This window comes from Ziziphus jujuba, chromosome 2, assembly GCF_031755915.1.
Source record: "Ziziphus jujuba cultivar Dongzao chromosome 2, ASM3175591v1".
Lineage (NCBI taxonomy): Eukaryota > Viridiplantae > Streptophyta > Magnoliopsida > Rosales > Rhamnaceae > Ziziphus > Ziziphus jujuba.
Window position 1 is genome coordinate 12501291 of NC_083380.1, and position 16017 is coordinate 12517307.

Genomic DNA, 16017 nt, shown 5'->3' on the forward strand with positions numbered 1-16017 from the left:
AATAAAAAATAAAAAAGAAAGAGAATTTTTTTTATTTTCAAACAATTTTGGAGAGTCTCTTATTGTTACAACCTGGGACTAAAGTTGCCACATATCAATATTCTATTGGCCAAATTTCTGTGAGAGCATCAATCTTATCACCTTTGGTCTAGTCAGTGAATAAAAAAATTTCCACACAACAGTGCACAGAAAACAGAGAAAGGAAACCATAGTGAAACTACATGACAGAAAGGCATAAATTCCAGGAAGCACCCATAACACTTGAGTCGTCTAGCTTATAAATATTGAGAGTAGTAGTCTCTTCTGGTTCACAGAAACATAATCTTCTCTTTACAGTATTCTAAACCTTTAGCTTTTGTCTTTTTACCACCTGAGAAACTTATGGCAGAAGCAATCTTTTCCGGCGTTGTGGAGGCGATCATTGACAACTTGGCTTCTGCTGCAGTGCAAGAGATCGGATTGTTATGGGGTTTTAGTAACGAGCTTGAAGAACTCGAAAACATTGTATCAGCAGTCAAAGCTGTACTTCTTGATGCAGAGGAGCAGCGGGTTCATAGCAATCAAGTCAAAAATTGGCTCAAGAGGCTTCGATTTGCAGTTTATGATGCTGATGACTTGCTGGATCGTTTATTAACCGAAGCTTTGAGACGAAGAGTGATGCCTGGAAATGAATTTTCCCAGCAGGTATGCACTTTCTTTTCAACCTTGAAACAACTTGCTTTTAGGTTGAAAATGGTTCACAAAATGAAAGATGTTAGGAAGAAACTAGCTGGGATTGCGGCTAATAGGAAAGACTTTTGTTTGGAGGAGCGGCGTGAAGAGACTAGAGTTGTTAGTAGAGTGAGGGAACAAACACATTCGTTTGTACCCGAGGAACAAGTTATTGGGAGGGAAAAAGATAGAATAGCAATTGTAGAAAGCTTGCTGGATGACAAAGTTGATGAGACTTTGTCTATCATTTCCATTGTTGGCATAGGTGGATTAGGGAAAACTGCACTTGCCCAACTTGTTTTCAATGATGAGAAAGTGCAACAACATTTTGAGCTAAAAATGTGGGTCTGTGTCTCAGATGTCTTTGATTTGAAGATAATTGTTGAAAATATCATTAAGTCTGCAACAAATGAGAGCCCGAATAATCTTGAAATGGATCAGTTGCAATATCTCCTTGGGAGAGTACTGTTTGGAAAACAATACCTCCTTGTACTTGATGATGTATGGAATGAAAACCGTAAAAAATGGTTAAGTTTAAAAAATTTGTTGGCACATAGTGAAAAAGGAAGTAGAATCCTAATTACTACCCGTAGTAAAATGGTTGCAGAGATTATTAGCACAGTGCAGCCATTTCAATTAGGGATTCTAGATGAAGAAAACTCTTGGTCCCTATTTGAAAAGATGGCTTTTAAGGAAGGGAAGGAAGAGACAAAAAACTCCAACATTGTTAAAACTGGAATGGAGATTGTGAAAATTTGCCGTGGAATTCCTCTTGCCATAAGAACAATAGGAAGCATGTTATACTTCAAAAATCCAAAAACAGAATGGCCTTCCTTCAGTAAGAAGGAGCTTTTCGAAATTTCTCAAGAGGAAGATGGCGGTATTTTGCCGACTCTGAAATTGAGTTATGATCATCTTCCATCACATTTGAAACATTGTTTTGCCTATTGTAGATTATTTCCAAAATATCATAAGATTGATGTGCAAACATTGATAAATCTTTGGATGGCACAAGGGTTTATTAAGCTAAAAGATTCAAGTCAATGTCCAGAAGACATAGGTTATGAGTATTTTATGGATCTACTTTGGAGATCCTTCTTTCAAGAAGTAGAAAAAGATGAGTTTGACAATGTAACAACGTGCAAAATGCATGATCTCATGCATGATCTTGCAATATCAGTAGCAGGTTCAGAGTGTACCATGTTAAGTTTAAGTCACACAAATATTGATGAAGGAATGCGTCATGTGTCATTTGATTGTAATATAGATTCACCACAGAGAATTTCAACTCTGTTAAATCAAGCAAAAAGGATTAGAACAATTCTTTTGCCTAATCAAGCATCGCCAGAAGGTGTTGTAAATCTGGATGAGAAAATTTATCATAAGGCTGTTATCCATTTCAAGTTCTTACGTACATTGGATCTTCATTTTTTAGATCTTAAAGAAGTGTCAGATTCCATTGGTAAGTTGAGGCACTTGAGGTATCTTGATCTTTCTGATAATGGAGAGATCAAGGCGTTGCCCAATTCTATCACCGAACTCTATAATCTGCAGACATTGAAACTCTTACGTTGTTGTAGTCTCAAAGAGTTGCCTAGAGACACTAAGAAACTAATCAACCTCAGAAAGCTTGAGATTGAGGGTTGCATTGCTTTGGAACATATGCCTCATGGACTTGGGAAGCTTACTGATCTCCGAACATTATCAAAATTTGTGTTGAGCGATAATGTCTCTAGGCATATTGGTGAGCTAGAGGAACTAAAGACACTAAACAACTTAAGAGGAGACTTGTGCATTAGTAATTTGAAACCCAGGATGGAATCCAAGGCTGCAAATTTGAAGGACAAACAGCACATTCAATACTTAGAGTTTGATTGGTACGATTGTGCTGATGCAACAGATGTTGTTGGTTATGAAATGACACTAGAAGACCTGCAACCACACCCAAATCTTGAAGAATTAACTTTACTTGGCTATCATGGTTCGAGGTTTTCAAGCTGGATTCCATCACTTACAAATCTGGTCAGATTTACCTTGGAGGGATGTAAAAAATGCCAGCATTTACCACCATTATACCAGTTACCTTCTCTTAAGGTATTGGAATTAAAACGGTTACTTGCTGTGGAGTATATTTTTAATAATGATGATAACAACTTCCTGTCATCAACATCATCATTGACATCCCTGAAAGTAGTCTACCTTGAAAATTTGCCTAATCTGAAGGGATGGTGGAGAGATGCAGACAATCAAATGCTGCCTTCATTTCCCAATTGTCTTTCTAAGTTAGTTATCCGGGATTGTCCCAAGTTGCATTCCACACCTCTCACCCATACTGACGTTGCACTTGTGTTGAAGATCAATTCAAGGTAATTTATAATTGTTTGCTTGTTTGTTTACACAAATTAATCAGCTCCTGATCCTTTTTATTCCTCAAAATTATATATATTTTGAAAACTTTATCAATATTTTGATATTGTATGCAGGACATGGAAATGTACAAGTCTAGGCCTGATGAATCTACATAAATGAAGTTACAGAAAGGCTCTTTGCATTCTGATTGTCAGACAAGGAAGTAGTAATCTGATTGTCAGACAAGGAAGAAGTAAATCTCTTTCCAATCGCAGAAAGGTAGACGCAGTTGTTGTAGTATGTATTTTCTCATCAATATATTAGTGAACTCTATTACATATGGCTGCATAAACAACATAATAATCTTATCACAATTGTTCTTGCTATCAAACCTTCTTCAATATGATTTAACAAATTTCATGATAAAGAAATCTTTGCAGACATGAAAATCATTAACACGGTAATATATTTGTTAAAAGGGGCAAAGAGATGATCTGCAAGTGAAGTTGGTCTATTATCTTCTATTGTCAGTTAGATGCATAAGAATATGATATTTGATTGTCTATTATCCATTTTGAGTAGGAGCAGATACACGTAGTTTTTTCTTTTCTTTTTCTTTTCTTTTTTTTTTTTTTAACACTTTTTCGAGTACAAGAACAACGGTTCTTCACCTTAATTCCTCAATTAGTTTTCATTATTAGCCTTCAGTGGGAATTCAAGTTTTTTTCTGAGGTTCTCTCTTTGTTAGTTTGTGCATCTATGTGTGTGATTGTGCATTTGGTTTCACATAGCCTTTCAAGCTGATGTGTTTCAATTTCTTTTTCAATGCTTTGTTTTCATGCTTAGAAAAAGCTGTTGGATTTCCAACCATACAATGAGCCTCATCAGCAGAAGACCTCTTTGAAGTTTCTGTTTGCTAAAGTGAAAGCATATCTGTTTCAATCTCACTGATGGTTTGAAATTCAAGAAACAATTTCAAGCGCAGAATGTTTCTGATATTAACTACAGTAGCAAGCATATCTAGGACTCGTAGCTAGAGATCTTTTGGAGTTGTGATCTATGTAGTTCAACCAGAAATGGGGGTGATTACCAATTTTCTTTTACGAATTTTTGTATATTCTTACCTGATTAGTCGCTTGTATCCCATTTCATTTTGTTAATATAATATATTTTTACTGGATCACAGAAAGCTATAAATAGGTACTTCTCCAATACCAATATTCATTTTTAAGTATGAGTTTGTTAGGACTATTTGAATAGCTTAAAAGAATGAAGAGAGCATGTGAAGTGTTCTAAGAAATTATAACACCTGCATTTGTATTGCAAGCACTGTTTTTGGAGCCTGCCATCGTTCTGCTCAATAAAGCGGTTTAAAAATGACAGGATATATTGAAACTTTTTTATTTATTTTTCTTACAGAGAAGCTCAACTATCCATGGCAGAAGCTTTTCTTTTCTTTTCTTTCCTTATTTTCATTTTCTAATGTATGCATCATCATCATGTGATGAAGTCAAAAGCATATTTAACTGCCGAAGAAATAGAAGTTTTTAAAGCTTACCTTTTTATTTATTTGTTTATTTTTAATTATTATTACTATTATTTTTTATTTTTATTTTTAGGTAATAGCTTACCCCTTTTTTTGGGTAAGAAAAGTTTGTTTTTTTTTTTTTTTTTTTAATGAATTGGTATAATAAGAAAAGTTAGATGTTTTGGGTTTCACTTTACCATTAGCTTGATCGTATGGTGACTTCAACTTGCAAAAGATCGACCTGCTCACTCGACTACCATTTACTATTTCACTCCACTGCTATTTCCTTTGATAATTCTAAAAGCAACCCTGTTTGGAAGAAAAGAAAATCTAATTAAGCAACATTTTATAAGGTTTTCATGTACCAAGAAGATAATAAGAAAAACAATCTTATAGTTGTTAATCAATGCTCACGAACAAGGGAAAATCATGACATGAATTATTGCATGTGAAGTCAAGCGTTGGAGATGGTCAAAAGATTTGTTAATAAACCATGGACAGCCAATAGTTGATCTACACAAATTTACAATCAATGTTATCACTTTTATTTTTTATTTTTAAATATATATATATATATATATATATATATATATATTTAAATAGTGAAGGGTAAGAAGTAGGCAAGATGGCCCCATTTTAGCTTTTCCTATTGAATGGAGCTATTGTATCTTAGTTATCCAATGTAGAACAGTCTTTTTTTTTTTTTCTTTTTTCTTTTTTCTTGAAGGAAAATCTATCACATCCATTAAATGTGACAATTAGTTAAAAAAAGAAACTTCTTTTTGTTACTAAAACAAAGTAAAAATCATACAATTCTATTCTTCTTTCTTGTTGTCGTCCTTACAATAGATTGAATTTGGAAGACATAATAGTGTAATTCTTAGTCTTCTGAATTCATTAATAAAATAAAACCCAAAGTTTGAAGCAAAATAAATAAATAAAAATGAAAAATAAAACCCAAAGTATGGACCAGTCTTCTTCGTTTTAAAGGGCAGACCAAACTTTTCACCAAACGATGAAATCAGGTATCTTTGAAAGGCAATCTAAGACAGGAATATATTGAAAAGACAGAAAATTAATAGGGTGTGATTGACAAACATCACAGAATTTTACTTTCAGCTGCATACAGTAAGGAGCAGGTAAACAAGAAGGCAACGAGTTTTTCTATTGAAGACCCAATTTCACTGGGTAATTTCCTCTTGATTATTTATTTATTTTCCTTTTGGATGGCTGAGATGAAACAGAATATATATATATATATATATATAAAAGGGCATTCTTTCATTTTCTATGCTTCGAGAAAGTAGCTTTGAGACAAACATATCAAACCAAGAAGATTTTTTCCACTGTTCTTTCATTTGTCCTACACATTCCACAATTACTGCTACTTTTCTTACTAAAATAATGCCAACAGACATTGACCCACTTCTTTTTTAGTATTATTTGCCAGAAAACATTATCATACATCAATGACAAAGCATGTGATAACCCATATTTTTTCTTTTTTATCTAGAACACCTCTGTTTATTGGATGCAACTATGTTTTGGCGCGTGATGTATTTGTTTGGTTTCCTCTATCGTTGGTGTCATGTTTCCATTGGGAAATCCTTTTATTCTAGCTTCTTTATTTTTAATGCTAAATGCAAGTGGTCTTGCTTTCATTGACATTTGAATAATTGTGATAATTTGATGGCATGTTGGCTTGGGTTTGAACACCCTCACGAGAGCTTCAACCCACAAAGAGCAATAAATGATTGCACAAGACACATTAAACCAACCAAGATCTAAAACCAAGCAAAAAGTATATATTCAAAGGCGCAAAAAAATTAAGCGCCTTTTTTTTTCTTCGTCTCAACCATCACATTTATTAGACAAATAATCAAAGCCAAAGTCAACTGGTTGTAATAACTGTCCAATTTTGATGCCTCAGTCTTCATTTTTTTATCAAAGATATGGTGAAATGGTGATCTAAAATTCACGAATTGAAGATATAGTCAAAGGGTTTAGAGAGAGAGAGAGAGAGAGAGAGAGAAGGAAAGAAATTGATGGAAAGCATTTTTATTTTTTTTCCCCTCTCTTTTTCACTGGTTGCAACTTGCAAAGTGGAAAGAAGTAAACTTTCTTCTGGAGCTAAGTGAGAGAGAGAGAGAGAGAGGGTTTGTTTAAATGGCTGAAATAAAATAATCTTTCGAAATGGGACAGAAAGAGAGAGAAAGAGAACGTGCAGAGAAGCCAATAGTTGGATAAAGATAGTGAAAGAGTAGTTGAAAAGGGTGGGTGGAATGTTCATTGTTCAATGCCCAGCATCTTTTTCCATTTCTCCAAGTCAATCCAAACAACTATTGATTATTTGCTCTCCCATGGGATAGACGTAGAGGAATCCATGTCATAGAAGAATATCTGTGTTTCTCTCTTTCTTGGTCTCTCATGGAGGGCGCTCTTGCCATTGCCGTTGTCTCCTGTAACTTGCTGCTGCTTTTGGGTCTTTCCCATTCGCTTCCTTTGTGCACTAATTCATGTGGGTTTTGCTTCTAACTCTTTTAACTTTTTTTTTTTTTTTTTAATCTGCTTTTGGAAATATGTATATGATTATGTTGGATTTTGTGGTGCTTTTTTTTTTCTTTTTCTTTTTTTTTTTTTTTCCTCATGTCATAAAGTTAGTTTTTGATTTAATATGATGTAGGGGCACCTTCTAGACTGAATACCTCATTGACGTTTTGTCCTTATAATGAGACCTCATGCTGCAATTCCACAGAAGATTTACAATTGCAGAAGCAATTCCAAGCAATGAATATTTCTGATCTTCCCTGTGCTTCTGTTTTAAAATCAATACTTTGCGCGGTGAGACTTTGTTTTTACCTTTTATCATAATTATCTGCACCTTTTATTTATTTTCTAGTTAAATGTTGTATATGCGGAGTATGATGATATGGTCTGTTTTCAGAAATATCTTTGATTTGCAAGAACGTGTTTACCTAAGAACTGTTGACTATTCCAAATAGTTTTTGACTCTTGTTTCAAATTTAGTTTCAAATTCTGAAAGTGGAAGAGCCTTGTGTCATGGATATTTGGCGAAGTTCAGGCGCCTTGTCATAAATATATTCACTAAAAATTGCACTTCTTTTTCAGTCAAACAAACAAAAATTGTTACTCCAAAAATTCATATTTGATCTGTGAATTCTTGTTCTTTAGAAATGTATGGAATATTGACTTGGGGAAGCAGAGAGAAGCTATTTCGCGTTCATATGTTCTTTGTTTATTTCCTCTGCTGCGGATAGAATTTTAAAGAAACTTTGTAAACAAAGATTAGGAAATAACGTGTGCTTTTGAATGGTTTTTCAGAAAGGAAAAACTGTACAACTGAGACTCTCTCTCTCCCCTCTTCCCCACATAAAACCATATTTTTCCTGATCATCTAGCATAACAGACCGAGATCAATCGATATCAAATTAATCAAGAGGAACTTTCCTTGTCATGCAGTCTACATAAAGTTGCTTCTAGTATTACTGGCTCTCGATTTATTAATTTTTATCACCTCTTCATTTCAAAGAAGGCATAATTTTATTCAGCTTCGAAAACAAGACATCAAAAAACTTAATTTAAAACTCTTCCACTTCAGGCCAGTTAAGGCTTTCTATACGTTGGAACTGTTTCAGTACAAGTTCTAACTGGTCCCAAGAAACATAGCAGACAGATATAGCAATATCCTAAGCTTGTTCCCTGAAATAGTTACAATATTGCTTATTCCATACCGTCTAGTTATTAATCAAAAACCATCTATGATAAACATCTATCTAGCTTTTTTAGTTAGGTGTTGAATATTTTTAGTAAATTAAAAACTACAGAAAAGGAAATTCCTTTTTTAAGTTAAGAATTCTATGTGTAACTCTTGCCATAGATGGGAAGGCTAAATGATATTATGTAGTGAATAAGCTAGGGAAAAGCTGTCTAACCTTCTATATATCTTCTCTTGTTGCTTTATATGTCAATTCTAAGTCCAGTTTGATTAAGCTTTCTACTGCATGTTTATTTCTTTCACATTGTGGTTTATAGAGGTGTGATCCATATTCAGCTGAGCTGTACACAGTTGATTCATCGACCCGTCCAGTTCCTGTACTCTGCAACTCCAGTGTTGCTCTTAACTCTTCCCAATCTAGCCAACAAGTTAATAATTTTTGCTCAAACGTATGGGACACATGTCAAAATGTATCCATAGTGAATTCTCCTTTTGCTCCACCATTGCAAGTTCAAGGAGCATTACCAGTCAATTCCAATGTTAGCAAATTGACGGACACATGGCAATCAAAAACCGATTTCTGCAATGCATTTGGTGGCGCATCTTCTGCTGGATCAGTATGTTTCGCTGGTGAACCTGTCACTGTAAATAACTCTGAAGTACCTAGCCCCCCACATGGCTTGTGCCTTGAGAAAATCGGGAATGGATCTTACCTCAGTATGTATGCTCATCCTGATGGATCTAACCGTGCATTCTTCTCTAACCAAGAAGGTAAGATTTGGTTGGCAACCATTCCTGAAGAGGGTTCAGGAGGAACGTTGGGACTTGATGAATCTAATCCTTTCATAGACCTAACCGATGAAGTTCATTATGATACTCTATTTGGGATGATGAGTATTGCATTTCATCCGAAGTTTGCACAAAATGGTAGATTCTTTGCCTCATTCAATTGTGATAAGGTTAAGTGGCCAGAGTGTACAGGGAGATGTGCATGTAATTCAGATGTCAAATGTGATCCTTCAAAGCTAGGTACTGATAATGGTGCCCAACCATGCCAGTTTCATACTGTTGTAGTAGAGTATACAGCAAATGGTACCGCAGCCCAGCCTTCCTTGGTACAGCCCTTTATGTGCATAACATGCTAGATTACTAAGATAACTCAAAATTTCTACTAAATCTTTATCATTTTCCAGGCAACGAGTGCCAAACCGTCAGAAGTGAGAAGAATATTTACTATGGGCCTTCCATTTACATCTCAACATGGAGGGCAAATACTCTTTGGACCCGATGATGGGTATTTATACTTCATGATGGGAGATGGTGGTGGTGGTGGTGATCCTTACAATTTCTCACAAAACAAGAAGTCGTTGCTTGGAAAGATTATGAGGCTTAATGTTGATAACATACCAAGTGAGTAGCAGTAAAGGTCGTTCATCTATGTAATTTACTATGAATTTATGTTAATGGAAACGGAAGAAAACCAATAGAAGGAAATTTGTTGGTTTTGAAGCCATGCTTTGTATGGGGTGGTTTGTGCATCAAGTAGTTATTATTCTTTTCTTACAATTATTCTTTTCTTACACCGGTTTTTATTTTCAGGTGCAGCAGACATAAATAAACTTGGTCTATGGGGAAACTACTCTATCCCCAAGGATAATCCATTCAGCGAAGATACAGATTTGCAGCCAGAGATATGGGCTTTAGGATTAAGAAATCCTTGGCGCTGTAGTTTTGATTCAGAAAGACCTTCCTACTTCACGTGTGGAGATACCGGCGAGGTTTGAATTAATTTTGTTCGAGTAGTTATTTCTTAAACATATTTATCCATAATCAACTCTTAAACAATAGAACTGAGGTACAATTACTTTCTATTCCCAGTACAACCTGCCCTGTTACTTGTAAATGAAGCTAAGTATAAAATGATTGATTCTTCTGCCAAGAAACGCCTACTTAATTACCTTGGAAGATCTATTATGTTCAATATGTGTTGAAAAACATCATTTCAAGCTGCTTTTCATTTTTATTTTTGAAGGATATCCTTGACTGATTCCACTGACAGCAAACAAATGAGACAACTATTACTTATTTCAAACCATTTTTTTGGCCATTTTCTCAGAAAAAGATCATATGGTCCTGAGCAAATCCTTAATAAGTCTTCATCCTCTTTGGGACATTTGATTATTGTTTTTGAAATTAGCATTCAATTAGGACTCGAAGAGGCATCCAAGAATGAACATTTTATGACATGTGTGATTGTTATTAAACAGGATTTATATGAAGAAATTGATGTTATTACAAAGGGTGGGAACTATGGTTGGCGTGTCTATGAGGGTCCCTATCCTTTCAATCCTACACAGACACCAGGTGGAAACACCTCTGTTAACTCCATAAGCCCGATTTTCCCAGTATTGGGATACAATCATTCCGAAGTGAACAAAAATGAAGGGTCAGCATCAATAACTGGGGGTTATTTCTATCGGTCTAAGACTGATCCATGCATGTATGGAAGGTAATTGAGATCATTTCTTTACTCTGATGGTAGATGAGACGGGTACTACTTTATTATATATAAATGACAACTTGAAGATTCAGACAAAATTATTAGTCCCTGAGGATAGGGAATGAAAAATGTACACAAACAATGGTCTATAACACTATAACAGTGAATCTTTGCAATATCATTTATCATGTCAATTTGTCTGGGTTTCAATTTTCAGGTACTTGTATGGAGATTTGTATGCAGGTGCCATATGGGCAGCCATCGAAAACCCAGGAAACAGCGGGAGCTTTAACGCAAGCAAAATTCCTTTCGGTTGTGCACATGACACACCTATTCAATGCAACTCTGTTCCCCAAAGTACTCTCCCAGCTCTGGGATACCTTTACTCATTTGGGGAGGACAACTCTAAGGATATATTCATTCTAGCTAGCAAAGGTGTTTACAGAGTTGTTCGTCCAAGCCGTTGCAACTACACTTGCTCAAAGGAAAATGTTACTAGTGTTGCAAGCCCAGGTCCTGCAGCTACACCTCGTTCCTATGCAAGCCGGTTGAGTAATCCATATAACAATCTTGTGCTCTTAGTTACTTCTCTTTCGCAGTTCTTGCTGCTTTTTGTCTAATACATTGCAGCAGTGCCAAATGCTATATTCAGATAGAAGAGCTATTCCGTCTCAGAGGCATGTGGATGAGATTATGTACTTTAGAAACTTCCCTTTTTCCTTTTTTTTTTTTTCTTTTTTTTTTCTTTTTTTTAACTGAAAGAAGTTCATCACGTTGCTTCTTGTAACCATAGTTTGGCTGTTGTGTATTCTGAATTTGATTGCAGATTGGGCCTCCATTATTGTAAAATTTCAGAACTGCAGACAATGTAGAACAAATTTTTGCTTGTGTTTTTCTTCTATGTTTTTGTTTTTCTGCTGCTTTCCTTCTATGAATCTAAAGCATGTATGAAGCCTATGCATAAGTTTACCTTTGCTTCTATGAATTTCCTAATCAAGTATTCAAATTCTAATCTATTTATGCAATTCTTTCTTTATTCTGGTGGGATTGAATTCAACATCATCATTGAGAAAAAAGATACCATGCACTGTGCTGTCCTGGAAGGAACATGTACGGCATAACTGAATGGAAATTTTAAAAAGTTTATACATATTCTACAAACCTCTATGCATTGAATGAAAAGGATTAAATAATTTAGATAATAATAACAATGATAATATAATTCATAATGATGATCTTTGAGATAATGATTACAATAGAAAGTTTGATCCTTATTTTGTAACTAAAAGCTGGAAAATATTATACTTCGAAATCCTTGTTCCACTGAAGCAGCCAGACATCATCTTCATTGAAAAAGCTCCTGAATTTGCCTTTGTTGGTTCTTGAACAACAAGAATCAAGATTCTCCATTCTTGTTCCTTGAGTTCCTTGGTATACAAAAGTTTGGTCTCTGTTATCCCCCCCTTAATCATTTTCAAGGAAATGTAAGAAGACAAAATTAGTCCCTCTCACAGAATTTTTGAAGGTATATATATATAAGTCAAAATTGTACAGAATCATTAATAAGTTGCATTTTATTTTCATTTCAGATTATCAGAAGTTTCTCTTCAAAATTTATTTAAACACCAGTACACAAACGCATATAATATATTAAGAAATTATAATGTAACTTATTTTTCTAGTTATTTCATCTATTTACAATAAAGCAATGAACTAAATTTATATATACACTAAAAACTACCAAAAGTGGCTTCTTTTTTTTCTCCCAAAGTAAAAATAGATATAGGAATATAATTTACAAATACTATGAGAACAAAAGATACTGTTCTTTTTTATAAGACAACAAAAGTAAAAAGAAAATTTTGTTAAGAAAAGACAAAGTACTAAACATAGTAGTACTCCATCAAATAGAAGTGCTCCACCAAAATTAGTATCCCCGATGTCTTGCTCAACCAAAGGAAAAATAAAAAATAAAAAAAGGAAAAATAAAAATATAAAATTATAAAATCCCTACGTCCAAAGCATGATGCAGATTAGCCTACGAATAGTTTTTTTTTTTTTTTTTTTTTTTGGTGAATAGCCTAAAAATAGTATTTTTAAGGACTGATGATGGAAAGTTAGAGGTGTTTCAGCCAAAAAAGCCACCACAAAAAAAAAAAAAAAAAAAAAAAAAAAAAACGAAACAGAAAACAAAAGTCAAAGGTGTGTCACCATACCAAATAATAATAATAAGTAAATAAATTAAAGAGAAAGATATGATCATTGTACCCCACCAAAAAAAAAAAAAATCTGATAGTAAAATCATTATTTGCTCTATCGTAAATTTAGAATTCAAATTCCTCACCTGTAATATAAAAACTTACATATTAACTTTTATATTATTTTAATTATTGCAATTTAAAAATAAATTTGAAATTTATATGAAGTTATTAAAATATTAAAATTAAAAAAAATACAATTATTAAAATTTATATAAATCTCAAATATATTTTTCAATTTTAACTTTTGAAAGGAGAAATTCAAAAATTAATAACAAAATCATGATATATAAATTACTATTATTATTATATATGCTACTATGGGCGTTTGTTCCCACCATGGTATAGGAAACTGAGGGAAGGATGCAGTGGGGGGATCTACCCAGTGGAGATGGCAACGAGGTGGGTGTGGAGAGGGCAACGAGGTGGGTGTGTGTGTGTGTGTGTGTTTTATACAAAACCATATATAAGCCAACGGTTTTTTTTTTTAAAATATCAACTACAGCAAAATTAATATTTTTTTTCAAAAAATATTGATTTAAATGTGATTTGCATACGAATTGGTTTGTAAAATTTTCTTATATATATCTATGGTACGGATGGTCCTTATACAGATCACAGTATTGGTGATGATTTTTTATAGTATTGATGACGATTTTCTAAGAAACCGTGTTAATATTATGAAAAATCATCACTAATACTACGGTCCTCATACAGACCGTCCTCACCATAAAATTTCCGTATACATATACATAAACATACATATAAGAAAATTTAATGTTCCAATATTTGGAATTAATAAAATTTGAATATTGAGTATTTCTACAAAAATTATATGTACTTTTGTGAAAATATACGGTATCCAAAAAAATACACATTAAAATTTGATTGCAACGTGTACATCTAGATGTTAAAATTTGAGAAAAACGGCTACATGTATCATTGTACATATACAGAATGTAAAATGGAAGACATACACACACCAGATGCCATCTCCCCTGCGGCAGAGCTCCAACATGGCTCCTTATTCATAACTTTGTTTGCCTAGTCGTACGGATTCAACTTTTCCATATCAAACGCAACTAATCTAATGCAATATCATTTTTTTTTTTTTTTAATCTGATGGAATACCATTCGAAAGGCTGCCAGGCTTTATGTATATATATATATATAGAGTACACAGACACAGTTACAGAGTTTTTTTTTTTTTTTTTTTTTTTTTTTTGGGGTGAGAACAGAGAATATTCATGCTTGACCGCTATTACAGTCAAAAGGTAGAATTTTGACAACCAAAGCTAAAGTTCCCCACAACCCAACAAAACTAAGTGGGATCCACGATTTCTATTACTACATATGCAGGCACCCCTCTTGTTTTTTGGTTAAGATATGATATGTGCATTCACCCATTGCTTGTTTAAAACATGAGTTTTATATATAATATCTACTCTCTCTCTCTCTCTCTCTCTCTCACACACACACACACACACACACACATATATATATATGCATATTATTAATATTCAAAGTCATGTTCAAACATCAATATTTGTAAAATAATATCTATATATATTTGATTCGGAGAAACATTTTGTAAAAACAAAAAGAACCAATTATAGTTATATATGTTATTATTATTCAACGAAAATGGATGTATGGATCTCTTGAATCTGTATCAGTTAATACCAACCACAAAAATTAAAAAAAAAAAAAAAACAAAAAGAAAGTATATATTCTAGAGTTGATCATTTGAAGACTCACCTGATTCACATTAATTTGGTGCCTTGATTTGTAAGTATGACAGTAGAATCCAAAAGTGAAGAGCCCTAAAAAGCAATTGTTGTAGCAATTATTGTAGGTGCCAGTGCAATGTAGGTTTGTATTCATATGCTGGTTAGTCAAACATTGACTAAGATTATGTCTGAATAGAATAATCAAACATTGACTAATATCATGTTTGAATAGAATAATGTTTGTTATCTTATAGAAATAGGCTTAGGTATCTGTATGGATTAGCTGTTCCATCAATTATTAAGATATCTAGAAGCAAATCAAAAACATGATTCTTAATCGTCTTCACATTTTTTTTTTCTTTTTTTCTTTTTTTATTTTGGTAAATTCTTATTTTTTGTTACTTTGAAATACAACTGGCATGCTTTTATTTGATAAAACGTACGGCACTTAGCAGAACCATGATTGATGAAATTGCAGTTTAAATAGTAAATTTTAATTAGAAATATTTTATTTTATTTTATTTTTTATTATTAAAATTCTAATACATTAAAAAAATAAAATTTTTAATAATAATCATTTGAATCACCATTTAATATGTAATCTTCATTTACCAATATCAATGATCATAAATAGGAATTGTTTTTAAAAGATTATTAATGTAAAAAATGAATTTTGATCAGTACAGTCTAATTCAATCATTCACATTTTTATTTTTATTTTCAATATTGAGGTTTATAAGACTATTCAAACTTAGGATCATTTTCTCTGATATAAACAGTTAACTACATACTTAAAACCTTAGGTGAGTTGATATGTAAAGTAAAAACATTGTGAAATAAAATTCAAAACAAATTATAATCTGCTTTACAAACAAAATCATCATCTGCTTTACAAACAAAATCGAAAACAAAGAACATCCATTTCTTCTCCATATGGGTAAGAGTTTGATTCATTTGGCTCTATTTGGTAATGTTTCAGTAGGATGATAAGAGAAGATAAAAAGCTCTTGTACCTTATAGATCCTTGATCTAAAATAGAATCAAAACAACACCTAGCATTATTAGAGTGGCGGCTGGTTTTATAAAAACGCTAGATTCACCAATTTTTATTTATTAAATGATGTGGCACATATAATATTAATGGGTTCATTTTTTATGAATTTACTATATAGTTTTTTGTCAACCACTAATTTCTTACTACATTA

General features: G+C 33.1%; 2 protein-coding genes and 1 long non-coding RNA gene across 3 annotated transcripts; 2 read left to right on the plus strand and 1 right to left on the minus strand.

The window, feature by feature from the left end:
- Positions 1-115: 115 nt before the first annotated feature.
- On the plus strand, positions 116-4240 carry LOC107418501 (putative disease resistance protein RGA1). Its single transcript, XM_060814040.1, has 2 exons — positions 116-3077; positions 3195-4240. Exons 1-2 carry the CDS (start codon positions 382-384, stop codon positions 3238-3240), a joined length of 2742 nt encoding a protein of 913 aa, XP_060670023.1. The 5' UTR covers positions 116-381; the 3' UTR covers positions 3241-4240.
- A 2206-nt stretch (positions 4241-6446) lies between these two features.
- On the plus strand, positions 6447-11719 carry LOC107418502 (HIPL1 protein). Its single transcript, XM_016027199.4, has 7 exons — positions 6447-7106; positions 7272-7429; positions 8642-9439; positions 9518-9734; positions 9924-10102; positions 10592-10833; positions 11042-11719. The coding sequence occupies exons 1-7, from the start codon at positions 7016-7018 to the stop codon at positions 11442-11444; spliced, it is 2088 nt and encodes a 695-aa protein (XP_015882685.2). The 5' UTR covers positions 6447-7015; the 3' UTR covers positions 11445-11719.
- Positions 11720-12017: 298 nt separating this feature from the next.
- On the minus strand, positions 12018-14581 carry LOC125422501 (uncharacterized). Its single transcript, XR_007241198.2, has 2 exons — positions 14066-14581; positions 12018-12287 (listed from the first exon to the last, which is right to left on the minus strand). It is a non-coding gene; the product is annotated as an uncharacterized LOC125422501 (long non-coding RNA).
- Between the last annotated feature and the right edge of the window lie 1436 nt (positions 14582-16017).

Coding starts and splice junctions, on each gene's coding strand:
- LOC107418501 (XM_060814040.1), top strand. CDS start 382: ATGGCAGAAGCAATCTTTTCCGGCGTTGTGGAGGCGATCATTGACAAC. Junction 3,078..3,194: donor GTGTTGAAGATCAATTCAAG/GTAATTTATAAT, acceptor TATTGTATGCAG/GACATGGAAATGTACAAGTC.
- LOC107418502 (XM_016027199.4), top strand. CDS start 7,016: ATGGAGGGCGCTCTTGCCATTGCCGTTGTCTCCTGTAACTTGCTGCTG. Junction 9,735..9,923: donor TAATGTTGATAACATACCAA/GTGAGTAGCAGT, acceptor TTTTATTTTCAG/GTGCAGCAGACATAAATAAA. Junction 10,103..10,591: donor CGTGTGGAGATACCGGCGAG/GTTTGAATTAAT, acceptor GTTATTAAACAG/GATTTATATGAAGAAATTGA.